This window comes from Rhinatrema bivittatum, chromosome 3, assembly GCF_901001135.1.
Source record: "Rhinatrema bivittatum chromosome 3, aRhiBiv1.1, whole genome shotgun sequence".
Classification (NCBI taxonomy): domain Eukaryota; kingdom Metazoa; phylum Chordata; class Amphibia; order Gymnophiona; family Rhinatrematidae; genus Rhinatrema; species Rhinatrema bivittatum.
In genome coordinates this window covers 35115334-35130918 of record NC_042617.1, presented here as the reverse complement: position 1 = coordinate 35130918, position 15585 = coordinate 35115334, and the positions used below count along the sequence as shown (strand labels likewise).

The window sequence follows — 15585 nt, the reverse complement described above, 5'->3', positions numbered from 1 at the left end:
CTGACCTGCCTCTGGCTACAGAACCTGCTACTGCCTGAAAGTGCAACTTACTCTGGATTCCAGTTCCTGGCCTGTAAGGAGGGACCTTCATTTTTGGGTTGGGTTTTTTTTTGTTTTTTTTTTTATTGTTCTTTATTTTACCAGGGAATTTATCAGGGTTTATGATGACAAGAACAAAAACAAGAAAAAAAAATGGCATTTTTCCAGGTAAATATCAGAGTTTATTTTGGTTGACAGAAGCCAGGACAATAAAATATTAACAGGGGCTTCTGGTGGGCAAGGACTGCTTCAAACAGCTGGTGGGACCTGAAACACGGCATGGGCAGCACTGGTAGGGAGTGGGACTTGAAATGCAGCAGGTCTTGAAGCACTGCATCTTGCAGCTCTGAAGCGCCTTTTTATTCACCGTAAAATTAGGGCGAAGATCAGTTTAAACCCATTGTCATCTTTGGAAAAGTCCGGGAATTTATGGGTGAAAATCAGTTTAAAGTGAAAACGAAGGGTCCTACCTGCAAGTTAAGCTTCTGTTCCAGGCCTGCTTTCACTGCGAACTTGTTACTGACTCCAGCTTCCGGCCCCTAAGTCCAGCTTGCTACTCGAGCTCGCGACTCTTCCTGCGTGCCACCTGCCAGACTCCTGACTGCCCTAGTCCCAAACTGGGGCACCCCTCAGCCCTGCTCCATGTCTGTCAGTATCTGGAGGTGGGAACCCGACACTTTGCTTCCAGCTCAAAAGGTAATTCTAATTTTTTTATTAAAGTATTTTTCTCTCTTTCTGTTCCGGACCTCCTCGCTTTCTGTTCCAACTTTATACTCTGCCTTAAAAAGAAAGCTGGGCCCTCTATGCTTGCATGTCAGGATTTCGCAGGTACATACACAGCACATACCAAGACCGTCCCAGTATTGCCTACAAGTCATTAACTGGGAATCACCGAGCTGCTGCCCAACCCTTAGGATCAGCCATGGAATCCACTCACTTCAGTACCTCCCCTACGTATCTTGACTAGAATGTAAGTAAGCTCTCTGGAGCGGGGACCATCTCTCTTGGGTGTCTGTCCTGCACTGCGTATGTCTAGCGAGTAATTCAAGCAGTGTGTGAGATGTCTGCAACATCAAAGCTTAGATCCACTGGATCCAGTGCATGTCAGGTAATTGTGACTCTCCCGGGAGTTTAGGAGAGCTAGTGATGAATTTGAGTTTTCTGGTACTTTAAAGCGGAGTAACATTTCGGCACTGTAAGTATTTCCCTCTCCATGAAGGGCTGTGGCGAGTTTCTGGATGTCAGGCTTGAAATCTGTACTTAGGTCATGCTAACTGCTCTCATAAGGTTTGAGACTGTGTTCTTTAGGCCTAGCTGGTAACAGCTGATGGCGCCGGCCGTCCATTGCTCCTACCAATGGCACCGGTAGCCCCCGTCACATAGTAAGGGCAAAGGGCCACTGGCGCCATTTTGATTACTGGCAGCCGAATACTCGAGAGGGGGAGATTGCTCCCAGGACCCCCACTGGACCACCAGGGACGTTTGGCAAGTCTTGGGGGGGGGGGGAGGGGGGTTTGTAGTTAATTACATTTTTTTTTTTAATATTCGCTCCATAAGATGCACAGACATTTTCCCTCACTTTTGGGGACAAAATAAGTGCATCTTATGGAGTTAAAAATATGGTATCTATTTATATAATCTTTAGTAGCAAACACCTAACCAGATATGGAGGCAGTTAGAGTTGTTTACTCTGAAAAGTTAATGGTAACTTCTTAGGAAAACCATACATTTATGCATAGGTATCAATTAGACGGAATTATGTATAAGATTCTTGGGAATTAATGACTTTTGATGCAGATTCATGTAGAGCATGGTATACAGACTCTTGTTATCGTTTATAAGGCGAGTGCCGTTGCTGCATCATTCAGAGCCCTCGTATCTTTTGTTGCTGCTGCTGGCAATGTATTGTCCATGTGCGCACGATCAGGTCATAAAATAAGGAAGTAAGCCAATTGTCGTCTTTTCCTTTAGAACAAATATTTCTTCAAAGCTTTTAAATCGGTATAAACAAAGTGTACAAAGCCAGGCCAAGGAGCCTCTTGGCTAAGTCCCTTTAAGGGATTTTCCACAATCTAAGGGCCTGATTTACTAAGGCTTTTCGCCTGAGTCTATGAGAAAAAATGCTTAGTAAATGGGCCCCTAAATGTATACCTGAGGCAAATGAGGGTAAAGTGCCACATCTGTTTACTAATTTTATTTATATTTTACCTTTATATTACACTCAGGTACTGTGGGATTTCCCTCTTCCTAGAGGGCTTTGTATCTGTGGCAGTGGAGGGAGAAGTGACTTGCCCACGGGCACAAGGAGCGGCAGTGGGATCTGAACCTTGGCTTCCGCTGCTCCAACCACTGGGCTACTTCACTCCAGGGGATTAGCTTGGCTTCAATAATAAACAAACAGCAAGCGTGAACATTACTGCTGGTTGCGGGTACTTTTCAAATTCGCACACTACAGAGAGGGTACGGCATTCTTTTAAGTAATTTACGAAATCCTTTAAGCTGCTCTCCTGAGGGTTTTTTTAAAACCCGACAGGGTCGCAGATTATCTCACAGGACTGGGATTGGTTCATGCAGGGTGACATCACAGCCACTGTCGTCCAATATCATCTACACACAGCATGAGGTCATTTGTAACGCTCTTGCTGCCTTGGCTTTCTCCAGAGCTGGGGGGGATCCTGGGGAGCAGTCGCTTGGTATTTCAAAATAATAAAACAGTAAAATGATTAAGTGCTGATAAGGTGTCCTAATCTCTGTCCTTGTGGAAGACTGAACAGGATCCAGAGGAACCAAACAATCAGCATTCAGCTCCGGGCTTTTAATGCCACGAGTCCCTTCTCCCTCCCAATCTGGCTTTGTAGCTGTGACTAAGGGTTCACAGATTATCTTCTTGGCTAAAGGTTATCTCTTCTGCCTGACCAAAGCCAGCCACAGGGACTTCAGCAGTGCTGATCTCAAGTTGCTTACATCCCCCTTCCTCAAACCTCTGCCTCCAAGTCATCTTTCAGTGCGATTCTTTCTCTTCAGCATGACTGTGCCTCCTGAAATGGGATCCAGCCTATTTTAACATTTTAGTTACATATGTCTTACCTTTTTTGACACGGATGGTTTCACTTTCTTAAAAGCTTCTTCAAAGTGTTTTTGACTAATCCTGATTTCTCCTGTTAAGGCAATGAAAAAGAGAATCAGACTTTGACTAGTTCTGCAGGTATTAATGGAGCCCAGCAGGGAAGCCAGCAAAGGGGAGTTTCTCCTGGGGGAATTCTGCACAAAAAAAATGTAAAATTCTGCAAAATTCTGCAAACTCCATATTGGTCAAAAAAACATAATTTACAAGAGTCTTTAAGTAATTACATTTTAAATTAATACAGAAAAAAGTTATTACTTAAGATGCAGAATTTTAAATATTTTGAGCAGAATTTCCCTAGAAATTCACTGTAAGTGTCCCTTCCACTCACTCTCCCTACTCCCCTGGTCACTTTGCCCTCTCAGGCCCCAACTCCTCCACCTGCCAATATCTCTCCCCTCCACCTCTAGGCTCAACCCCTTCCACTCTATTGCCAGTCCCAGAGTTTGACCCTAAAAACATAAGAACATGCCATACTGGGTCAGACCAAGGGTCCTTCAAGCCCAGCATCCTGTTTCCAACAGTGGCCAATCCAGGCCATAAGAACCTGGCAAGTACCCAAAAACTAAGTCTATTCCATGTAACCATTGCTAATGGCAATGGCTATTCTCTAAGTGAACTTAATAGCAGGTAATGGACTTCTCCTCCAAGAACTTATCCAATCCTTTTTTAAACCCAGCTACACTAACTGCACTAACCACATCCTCTGGCAACAAATTCCAGAGTTTAATTGTGCGTTGAGTGAAAAAGAACTTTCTCCGATTAGTTTTAAATGTGCCCCATGCTAACTTCATGGAGTGCCCCCTAGTCTTTCTACTATCCGGAAGAGTAAATAACAGATTCACATCAACCCGTTCTAGACCTCTCATGATTTTAAACATCTCTATCATATCCCCCCTCAGCCGTCTCTTCTCCAAGCTGAAAAGTCCTAACCTCTTTAGTCTTTCCTCATAGGGGAGCTGTTCCATTCCCCTTATCATTTTGGTAGCCCTTCTCTGTACCTTCTCCATCGCAATTATATATTTTTTGAGATGAGACGACCAGAATTATACACAGTATTCAAGGTGCGGTCTCACCACAGAGCGATACAGAGACATTATGACATTTTCTGTTTTATTCACCATTCCCTTTCTAATAATTCCCAACATTCTGTTTGCTTTTTTGACTGCCGCAGCACACTAAACCGACGATTTCAATGTGTTATCCACTATGACGCCTAGATCTCTTTCTTGGGTGGTAGCACCTAATATGGAACCTAATATTGTGTAACTATGGCATGGGTTATTTTTCCCTATATGCATCACCTTGCACTTATCCACATTAAATTTCATCTGCCATTTCGATGCCCAATTTTCCAGTCTCACGAGGTCTTCCTGCAATTTATCACAATCTGCTTGTGATTTAACTACTCTGAACAATGTTCTCAGTTCTGCCCCTCACACAGGCTCCCTCCGTCCCTCCCTCTCTCTCACACATGCTCCCTCTCTCTAATACACATACACACACCCTCATACAGGCTCTCTCACTCTCTTGTACACACACATCCCCTCATACAGGGCCCTCTCTCTTGCATGCACACCCACCAAGCTCCCTTTCTCTCTCACACATACATCCTCACACAGGCTACCTATGTCTCTCTCTCACGCACCCTTCACACAGGCTCTGTCTCACACATACACAATCCCTTCACACAGGCCAGCACCCTCACATACACACAAATCCCTTTTTCATTCACAAGCTTCTAATCTCTCACACACATACACACTCCTTCACAATCTCCTCAGATAGGCTCACTCTCTCTGAAACCCACACTCAAGCATCCCCGCTCCCCCCACTCTCTTACCTCCCATGCTCTCTCTCACCCTCCCCTCGCCCCTCACACACACACTGTAGCCGTGTTCAAAAAAGGTTTGGATAAGTTCTTGGAAGAGAAGTCCATTAACGGCTATTAATCAAGTTTACTTAGGGAATAGCCACTGCTAATAATTGCATCAGTAGCATGGGATCTTCTTGGTGTTTGGGTACTTGCCAGGTTCTTGTGGCCTGGTTTTGGCCTCTGTTGGAAACAGGATGCTGGGCTTGATGGACCCTTGGTCTGACCCAGCATGGCAATTTCTTATGTTCTTACACATATTCTCTCTCACTGGGGCCTTCCTTTTTCGCCAGGAGCGAAGCACACTCAGTTCGCGGCACACGGGGGCCTTCCATTTCACCGCGATCAGGGCGCCAGGGCCTTCATCTTCGCCACGGAGCGCAGCATGCCAGGGTCTCCTCTGCTATTTTCTGCCCGGGGGGGGGGGGGGGAATTCTGTGCAAATTGTGCACTCCCAGGACTAGCTACTCCATGCTGAAGTTAAAAGAAAATCTCCACCAGCCTTTACAAATTTTGACAAGCTAAAGGAGGTTTATCCAAGCTTTATCGGTTATACAAAGTCACCTTCTAGTTTCTTGGAATTTACAGAGTCACACTCCACCTCCTTTAGCAAGACTTGACACTTTCGAGAAATGTCATGTTAGCCTTCACACCGGCTGGGCACAGTTACAGCAGGAACTGAGTAAAAAAAAAAAAGTTAGCTCAGGAGCGCAAGCTGGCAGGTTGCCAAATCAGGCCTGGATGTAGTAAGATGCGGGTGAAAAAAGTGACCTGAACTTCACATTGTCTTTACTCACACACAATGGGGCCGATGCAATAAAACGGGCGCTGATATTGAGCGCCCGTTCCAACACGTACGCAGCCACATCCTCTGGGCGCCCGATGCAGTATTTAAATGAGAGGAAAATCAGGGCAGAGTAAAAGAAAAAGAGTGCTCTAAGGTAGAACTGGGCATCTCCGGCGCTCAAAAGTTTACTGCATCGGGCATCCACAACTGCAACAGGCGCTCAACACGGGCATCTAAATTGTCCGGTCATAAGAAAAGTGCACTTCTTTTTTATGCAATCAATGTATATGTGTGTGTATATATATATATCTATTGTTTTCTCCACTGGAAGCAGTAAATTCAAGAGTCAGGAGCGCGAGCTCTCTCCAATTTAAAGGTAAATTTTCCTCTTCTAACGAGTACCGCAATCCCGCTAATCACCAATGCTGGTGAGGGGATGGCACGTCCATATCTACTAGGAGACGGAGAAATACTGAATGGCTGAGATCACTGCAGGGGTATATCTAAGGTGACGTCAGCTTTGAAACCTGACTCTGTCTCCATCTGCCAGCAGGGGAGCCCATAACCCACTGGTCCTGAGTCATTCTGGCTACACGCTAGGAAAGAATGGTGTTCCTCCTGGGTATGATGTCAAATGCCCCTGACGTATCGGACACCCAAAAAATCTGTCAAAGGGATATGGAAAAAAACCGAGATATTCTGTTATGAAAAGTTACTAAAACACTCCCAATGAGAACATCATTCTTATGTGAAATCGTCAAGATGTATGAACATGTGTATAGTCTATATACACAGGTTTATGTTAATTATATTTTAACAACATCGTGTTGGCATACGTCTGATAAGATTTGGCATTTACTACATATTGTAATCGCTTGTTGACAGATGAACATCTGTAATGTTTACATTTATACCTTTAAGCTAACTATTGTATTAACATTGCATGCTACATAAACTTGGAATGTGAATAGTTATATCTTAATTAGCGTTTCAAGAGGGAAATTCTCATATCTGACTGGTAAACCTAAGAATACACATAGAAACACGTGTGGGTGTTTTGATATCATAATTTTAGTAGGGCTAAGGTGTTCTTGGCATTTTATTTTTTGTTGAACAAATATTAATAAAGATTTACCTTTTTAACTGTTACCAAATTCATTTACACTAATGCTTTTTCCCACACCTTCGGAGTGTATTTGGATCTGTTTGTTGAGCATCTTATATAATTTACATATTACCTGATCTTTTTGCATGTTATAAAATCGGCGTGTCCACGTGCACGCGCTGGGAACCGGGCGTACATGGACGCCTGCACGTGTCTTTTAAAATGAACCTTTTAGTGAACAGAAAAAAATGCGCAAATGGCACAAAATAGTTTTTGCGCATAAAACACAATTTGTACACAAAGCACCAGTTCTCGGCATATAATCCACAATTTAAGCACAAGTTCCAGGTTCAGGACCCACAGACCAATGCTAGCCCCAGAAACTTCCCTCTGGCCAGGAGATACATTTCCTGCATTAAAAAAAATATACGCACCTCATCACTGGGGAGAAATAGCTAATGCTGCAATTCACATGGGCTTTCCGTGGAGAAGCACTAGTTTATGGGCACGGTTTTACTCATATTTGTGTACATTGCTCTGTTTGCTAAACTCCTTGTGTGCACAGCCTGATGCACCTTACAGCACTGGGGCCTCAGAGAGGTGTCTAATGCAAGCCTGTGGCAAAACTAATTTGCCCTTGTACCTTCAAATCCCTCAAGTAGAGCAAAAAGTCACATACAGGCATCTATTACTATCATGAAATTGCTAAAAGCAGAAGCAAGCAGTTTTAATCAGTGAAAGACCCCCATTATGGATTTACTGTATATTTGATTTCAGCTGAACATTACGCCACTCAAAGATTCAGATTTCAGACAGAAGGGTAAAAAACCTCAGGCATCTAAAATATTTCCTGGGCTAAAGTGGAGCTGCCATCACTGGAGCCAGCCCAGGCCCGAGCGCAGCCCAGCCACAGCCCGGGGCCACAAGGCCAGACAGAGGACGAAAAGAGGAGGAGGGAAAAAGGCTGGGGAAAGGGAGGGAAATGGCAAAGACCAAAGCAAAATAAGAAACCTCCTTGTACCCCTCCTCTCCCCAAAAAAAGAATAAAATATAGAAGCTGATATTTAGCGGACAGGTGAACATGAAAATCACCCAGTAACGTTACTCGGATATTCAGCGGCACTTAGCCAGATAAAGTTATTTGGGTAAATTTGGGATGGATACTTTTCTGATTAGCGCTAAATATTGTGTTCCCAAAAGCTGCAAACATTTGGACATCGGATATAGAGTTTGCTTACTCACCTTTCTAAATCTGATCCCAAGGCAAGTTAATTTAGGAACAGCAAAAACCTCTGCCATGGCCTTTACTCCGGCCAGTCAGAAGGACTTTTCTCCAGCGATCACACAAGGGATGTGAGCAATTTATAGAAAAACATCCCCACAAAATGAGCAAGGCTCCTTTTCCAGTGTGAGGGGATCTTGCTTTGGATAAGCAGCAGCCCTGATACCAAGAACATCCAACGGCAACGGAACCACACAAGGCACTTAGTGGCCTACTATGTATTTGTTAGTGGCAAGAGAAGCAGATCTTTTAGCTCTGCTCCTGGAAGGTCATACTCAAGACAAGACAGCTGTAAAAGCAAGGTTTCTCAGTCAAAAAAGGCAGGCTATTGGCTCGACAATAAATCTGCCTTCATTTTGCCAGCAAAAAAATTGACCTTTCTAATGGCCCAAGGACTGTCTGTTGCACGTGCGTGACCCTGTGGCTGTTTCTATGCTCAGACAGCTTTGAGTTTCACACATCTGAGCCGTATTTAATGTCATAAACCAAACACAATCGGCACAGCACGTGATCCATTCTTCATGAGCACAGTTGAGCCTGACTGCTAATAAATTATCCAGCATGCAGCTCCACTTTCTAAAACCAAAGCCTTCTCCTAAATCATATAACGCACTTAGCCCCGCCACGGCAGACTCCTGTACATGCAAGAGAAAGAAAATCCACTTACCAGCCAGTGGGCCACTGCTGTTACAGCCACATGGCACTTCCGAGTTAACCGTGAACGTCCTCCAGGATTGCTCCTGCTTCCCTGGAAACGGTCCTAAGATTACGACCAGCTCCTGAGGTGGCTGTAAGAAGGTTTCTAGCAGGTTTTCTTTGATACGGTAGAGGAAGTAAAGTGTTTCCTTGTTGATGTGGGTGCAGCAGCTGCTTGTCCAGACAATTTTGATTTCCAGGACTAAGATCGATGATAGCATAGATGGTTTATGAGCTGGGCCAGGGAGCAATGCAGTGAAAAGCTGAGGCACCAGCTCCCCTTACGTAAGCTTTTTTTTTTTTTTTTTATTTTCTGTTTTCTCTCCAGTTTGAGTTTTGCCCGACATTTTCTGATTGTTTGGTCAGGGCATTAAAAGGACATCCTTTGCCAGGGAAGACCGGCTCAAGTTTTATATATTTTTTTGTCATCAAGAACCTGTTGGTCATTCGTTTTCCTGAGCCTCTTCGGATCAATTCTATATTTGAAGTTTTCTATTCTTGCTCCTCTACCATGTCAAAGAAAATCAATTTGTTGTGATCTGTCACTTTTAGGCAGGCAGGGTAAATGGAGGGATTTAACGTCTTGAAATGCAGCCCGTTTCTTTTGCAGTAACTGTGAAAAGTCTTAGAAAAAGTATATCTTTTGGTTGGCGTAAGAGAGATCTTTTTCTGTTGCACCTTTTCCATCACTGAGCCTATGAAAATGCAGAATTACTGTTTTCAGGTGACTACTAGGAGACAGAGGTGAGGTCAAAGTGTGATGAGCCCACTCAAATTTCATAGGGGCTCCCTCGACCATTCTGAAATGGTGGCCACGGGGTCTTGGCCTTCTGCTACTTCAGGTAAGCCCATGAGTCTAATGTTCTCCCATCTACTGCAGTTCTCGAGATCATCCAAGTTTTCAGTGGTCTCATGATATCTGCATTCCAAAACATCTATTTTCTGTCTAAATCCGTTAAAGGTCATCTCCACGTCTTCCACCCAGTCCACGATCTCAATTATTTGTGTAGCATTCTCCTGTGTGGATGAGACTAATTGCACCACCTTCTCGACCTCACACCGAAATTAGAGCTGATACATTTTTCAGAAAATCTGTCAAACATTTTCGGCAGAGTTTTTGTAGTTTCCATCCGTGTCACTAGGACTGGCCAATCTTCATTGGAGCTCAACTCTTCAGGCTGGCTTGTCCTTGAGTGCTGAGATCTGCTCAAATGATCAGCCCAAAGTGCTGGGAGAGACTCAGTCGACATCTTTTGTGCCTTAAAGATGTTTAAAAAAGGCAAAATATAGCAATTATGGGATAAAAAAAGAAACCAGGCCATCAGAGCTGAGCCTACCTGCATCCTCCGTCTAGCTAGGCATCATGCAACACTGTTACAGTAGTGTTATTTATAAAGCACTAGCATGTACATACATATGGTCAAAGAATCCCTTTCTTTGGGTAGTTTTTCTATTTGAAAATGTGCTTTCATGTATGTAGGTAAAAAAAGAAAAGTACTTCCATCTTTTGTCCCTGCCATTTTTGTGGATGTCAGAACAGGGGAGAAAACTATGAGGCTCATATTCAGAGAACATCCAGCTAAGAAAGTTAAACTTATTTGGCTAATTTAACTGAAAAATTTAGTGGCACAGCCAGCTAACTTTGGACCTGCCCAATAGCAGGTCTAACTTATTTGGTTAAAGGAAACAGGATAAGTTTCACGAAGGCATTCAAATAGTACATATCACCAAAACTCACTCACTTTGCTCACCCTTCAATCTTCTTTGCCAACAAAACACTCTCCCTGCCACACAATGCCTCTACCCTCACCACCCCTCCTCTCCCGCGTCCCTGCCCCTAACAGATCCCTCAGTTCCAACTTCACGATCCCTCATAAGATAACCCCCTCTCTTAGTTGCTACCATCTTGGATTTTCAACTTCATGCCTTGACTTACATATCTTTAATAATGTACACTCTGTATATAGTTTTATAATCATATATGCTAATTCCTCCCCAATGCATCTATTGTAAATAGTTCCTTGCAATCTATGCAACTCCTCCTTTCCCTCCCCCATCTCTTCATTCCCCTCCCTATATGCAATATACAACCCCTATCCCCTCTATACATTCCGTCCATCTTCATTCCCCCCCCTACCCCCTTTCTCTCTTTCCCCCCACTCCATCCCCCAATCATTTCTCTCAATACCATCTCAGTTATCCAACAACCTCTATTTAAGTCTCGTTCATTGTATAGTTTATTTAATTTTATTTTATTCACTGTTTTCCTATAAGTTCTATGTAAAGCCTCTGTTTTGCTGACTTTGAAGTTATAATGTAAACCGAACTGATGTTATCCTACGAAGTCCGGTATATAAAAACCACAAATAAATAAATAAGTCTGAATATCACTGGATAAGCAGCCATGTCCTGGAATGTCTCTGTCCCGCCCACCACTTAGACAGCTAACTATATTTAGCCAAATAAATAGCTGGATGACTTTACCCGGCTATCTTAAGACAGTCAGGTATATTCAATAGTGCAGCTGCACCACTGAATATCCCATCAAATTTAGCTGGATAAGCTAACTGATCAGTAGCTGAATACTGTCCCATGGCTTGAACCAAGTTCTTAATAAAATGTAATTTTAGATAAGTTATTCTATTTAAACTAAATCTTTATCCCACACTATCCTTTCAAAAAACAAACAACTAACTTATCCAAATTTGTAAACTAAAATTTTCTTCCAATTTCTACTTCTGGAAAAAAGACAAATTTTCTCTTTCTTTCTAAAAATTAGACAATTTATTCTCCTCCGTTCTAATCTCAACTAGAAAATCATTCCATAGATGGGGAAGAGGAGGGGTGCGGCAACTGCTGAAAAAATTCTCACTCTAGACTTTACCAAAAGCATCTCCCGTAACCAGGGAGCACACAGCAACTTTCTCTGAGCAGACCTTGATGCGTACCAGGTAAGCATTCTTTGAGGTACCACGGCTCTCATATCACGTGCTGTTCTAAAAGGGCAAGCACGTTAAACCGACTACGGTAGAGGATTGGCAGCTAGGACAGCTCCCGTGGCACCCTCTCTGCTAGATTTCCCCAATACCAGTCTCACTGTCTGCATGAAGGAGCTACACCCCTTCTACGCGGTTTCAACAAAAAGCAGAGTTGCTTACCTGTAATAGGTGTTATCCCAGGACAGCAGGGCAAGATGTAGTCCTCACATATGGGTGACATCACCAGACGGAGCCCTATCACGGAAAACTTTTCTGTCAATGTTTCTAGAAACTTTTGACTGGCACACTGAGCATGCCCAGCATGCCATGATCCCTCGAGCCACAGGGGTCTCCCTTCAGTCTCATTTGTAGCAATAAGTGCGAGTGAAAAATAAATTAATAAAACGTTGCAGACCCAACTCCGCAGGGTGGGTTTCGTGAGGACTACATCCTGCTGTCCTGGGATAACACCTGTTACAGGTAAGCAACTCTGCTTTCTCCCAGGACAAGCAGGATGATAGTCCTCACATATGGGTGATTAGCAAGCTATAGGCTGAGTCATATTTGTTTTCGACCAACAGCGTACAACTTGTGCAACAGGCACAACAACTGGTGTTCTGTTGGTAAAAAAATGAGGCAGCCTGAAATCACAGCAGGCTGGATGTGGAAGGAGTTGGGATTATACTGGAAATAAGTTCTTTAAGACAGACTGTCCAAAGGCTGAATCTTGTCATCCTTCCTTGTCCAGGCAGTAATGGGCTGCAAATGTGTGAAGAGAGCTCCATGTTGCAGCTTTGCAGATCTCAGCAATCGGTACTGAACGGCAGTGTGCTACTGAGGTTGCCATGGCTCTCACTGAGTGCGCCTTCACTCGTCCCTGGAGGGGAAGGCCTGCTTTCTCATAGCAGAATGCAATACAGTCTGCTAGCCAATTGGAGAGAGTTTGTTTGCCCACTGAACTCCTGGTTTGTTTTTATCAAAAGAAAAAAAGAGTTGGGTGGATTTCCTATGGACTGCAGTGCGGTCCAGGTAAAATGCAAGTGCACGTTTACAGTCCAAAGTGTGTAAAACCTTCTCACCTTGTGGGAGTGAGGCCTTGGGAAAAAGGTGGGCAAGACTATCGACTGATTCAAGTGGAAGTCAGTAACCACCTTGGGAAGGAATTTAGGGTGAGTATGGAGGACCACTCGGTCATGTAGGAACCTAGTAAAGGGTGAGTATGTGACAAGTGCTTGTAACTCACTAACCCTTCTAGCAGATGTAATGGCTACTAGGAAGAGAACCTTCCATGTAAGAAATTTAACATCGCGGGAATCTGTAGGTTCAAACGGAGAGCGCATGAGCTTCGTGAGTACTAAATTTAGGACCCATTCAGTGACTGGTGGCCGTAAAGGGGGTTTAAGTTGTAATAGACCCCTCATAAATCTACTCACAAGGAGTTGCACTGTTACCGGGGCATCCCCAACTCCTTTGTGGTACACTGAGATGGCACTCAAGTGTACCCTCACCAAAGAGATCTGGAGACCAGAGTCTGAAAGATGCCAGAGATAGTCTAATAAAGATGGAGTGGGGCAGGAAAAAGGGTCTATACCTTTGTGCGTGCACCATATGGAGAATCTATAGATGGAAGGCTTTCGTGAAGCAACTAGCACTTGAGAGACATTAGTTGAAAGATTGGGCGGTTGTAGGATCAAGCTTTCAACATCCAGGCTGTGAGGGATAGGGTCTGAAAGTTCGGATGGCGTAACATGCCTTGATTCTGAGTTATGAGAGTGGGCGCTGTGCCCAGGCGAATTGATTCTCTGATTGAGAGGTTGAGAAGTATGGGAAACCATACTTGTCGAGGCCAATATGGGGCTATGACTATCATCGACCCTTTGCCCTGTTGTAGCTTCACGAGAGTTTTGGCTATCAGCGGTATCAGGGGATATGCGTATAGGAGGCCTGACTTCCAGGGGCGAGCAAAGGCATCCATGGCTAACTTGTTTCTTGTGATTCAGTTTGGACGCAAAGTGGTCTATTGTTGGTTGACCCCATTGTTGAAAGATTCTGGTTGTTACTGCCGGATCCAGGGACCATTTGTGGGGATGGAACTGACGGCTGAGGCGATCTGCAACTATGTTGTGTATGCCTGCCAGATAAGTGGCCTGGAGAAACATGGAATGTGTTAGGGCCCAGTCCCAGATCTGTGCGGCTTCTTGGCAGAGGAGATAAGAGCCCGTGCCACCTTGTTTGTTCAGGTACCACATGGCAACTGTGTTGTCTGTTTGTATGAGAATAGTCTTGTGTGAAAGGCAGTCCTTGAATGCATAAAGAGCATAATGTATAGCTCAAAGCTCTAGGAAGTTGATCTGAAATGTTGCTTTGAGCTTTGTCCAAGTATCTTGAGTTTGAAGATTGTCCACATGAGCTTCCCAACCTAAGATGAATGCATCTGTGGTTAAGGTTACTTCCGGAATTGGTTGCTGGAAGGGTAAACCTGTTAGCAAGTTGCTCGTGTTCGTCCACCAGAGAAGAGATAGACATAACTGGTGGGTTATTTGAATTGGAGATGACAGTGGTTGAATGGCTTGGAGCCACTGTGATCTCAAAGTCCATTGTGTTATTCTCATGGCTAATCTGGCCACAGGAGTGACGTGGACCATTGAAGACATGTCCTAGCAGGGTTAGGAATTGATGGGCTGAAGCTGTTTTCTTTGTGCGCAGAGATATAGCTAGTCTGGAGTGTGTGTCTGTGCAGCTGATGGGCAGGAAGGCCTTTGCAATGCTGGTATTCAACTCTGCTCCGATGAAAGTCAGGAGGTGAGATGGAGTCAGCTGGGATTTTTGGTAGCTGATGAGAAATCCCAGAGAGTCTAGCAGATTGATAGTGAGCTTGAGAGTGTCAAAAGCTCCTTGCTTGGACTGGCTCTTCATGAGCCAGTCGTCCAGATAAGGAAAGACATATATGTGATTCTTGCATAGATGGGCCGCAGCTACTGATAGGCACTTTGTAAATACACGGGGTGCCGAGGCAAGTCTGAAAGGTAGGACCCGGTATTGAAAATGTTGATTTCCCAGTAGGAAACGTAGGTACTTGTGATGAGGAGGGAAAATTGGAATGTGAGTGTAAGCATCTTGCAGATCCAGAGAAGTGAGTCAATCTCCTGTTTGTAAAAGGGGAAGCATGGTGCCTAAGGACACCATTCTGAACTTTTCTTTTCATAGAAATTTCTTGAGATTGCAGAGGTCTAAGATGGGGCGGAGGCCTCCTGTTTTCTTTAGAATGAGAAAATAGCGGGAGTAGAATCCTCTGCCCTGCTGAGGTTGGGGAACAGGTTCCACAGCTCTGGCGCTCAGAAGGGTGGATAATTCTGACTCTAGAAGAATTGTGTGATCTTGGTGTATCCACAGTGAGTTGGGTGGGTAATTTTTGGGTACCGTGAGAAAATTTAGATGGTAACCATGTGTTATAATGTAAATTACCCATTGATCTGTGGTGATGTTCATCCAATTGGATATGAAATGATGGACTCGATCTCCTACTGGTAAATTTTGATTTGGACTTTTGGAGGGGCTGCTGTTCTCTGGAATTTCTTCAAAATCCAGATGTCTGGCCTGTTTGAGGTGGAGGCTGGGTTCTGGATGTTTTAGGCTCCCTAGGGTGTCCTCTCTGAGGTGGCCTAGTCGTTCTCCCATGAGGAGCAGGTAGGCAATACCTA

At 44.2% G+C, this 15585-nt stretch overlaps 1 protein-coding gene across 1 annotated transcript in view; it reads right to left on the bottom strand.

The window, feature by feature from the left end:
* The window catches only part of NVL (nuclear VCP like), a 239096-nt gene that overhangs the window by 21699 nt on the left and 201812 nt on the right, over positions 1–15585 (bottom strand). The window contains 1 exon segment of the mRNA XM_029593097.1: positions 3128–3197. Within this exon segment, the coding sequence (XP_029448957.1) occupies positions 3128–3197 (70 nt within the window).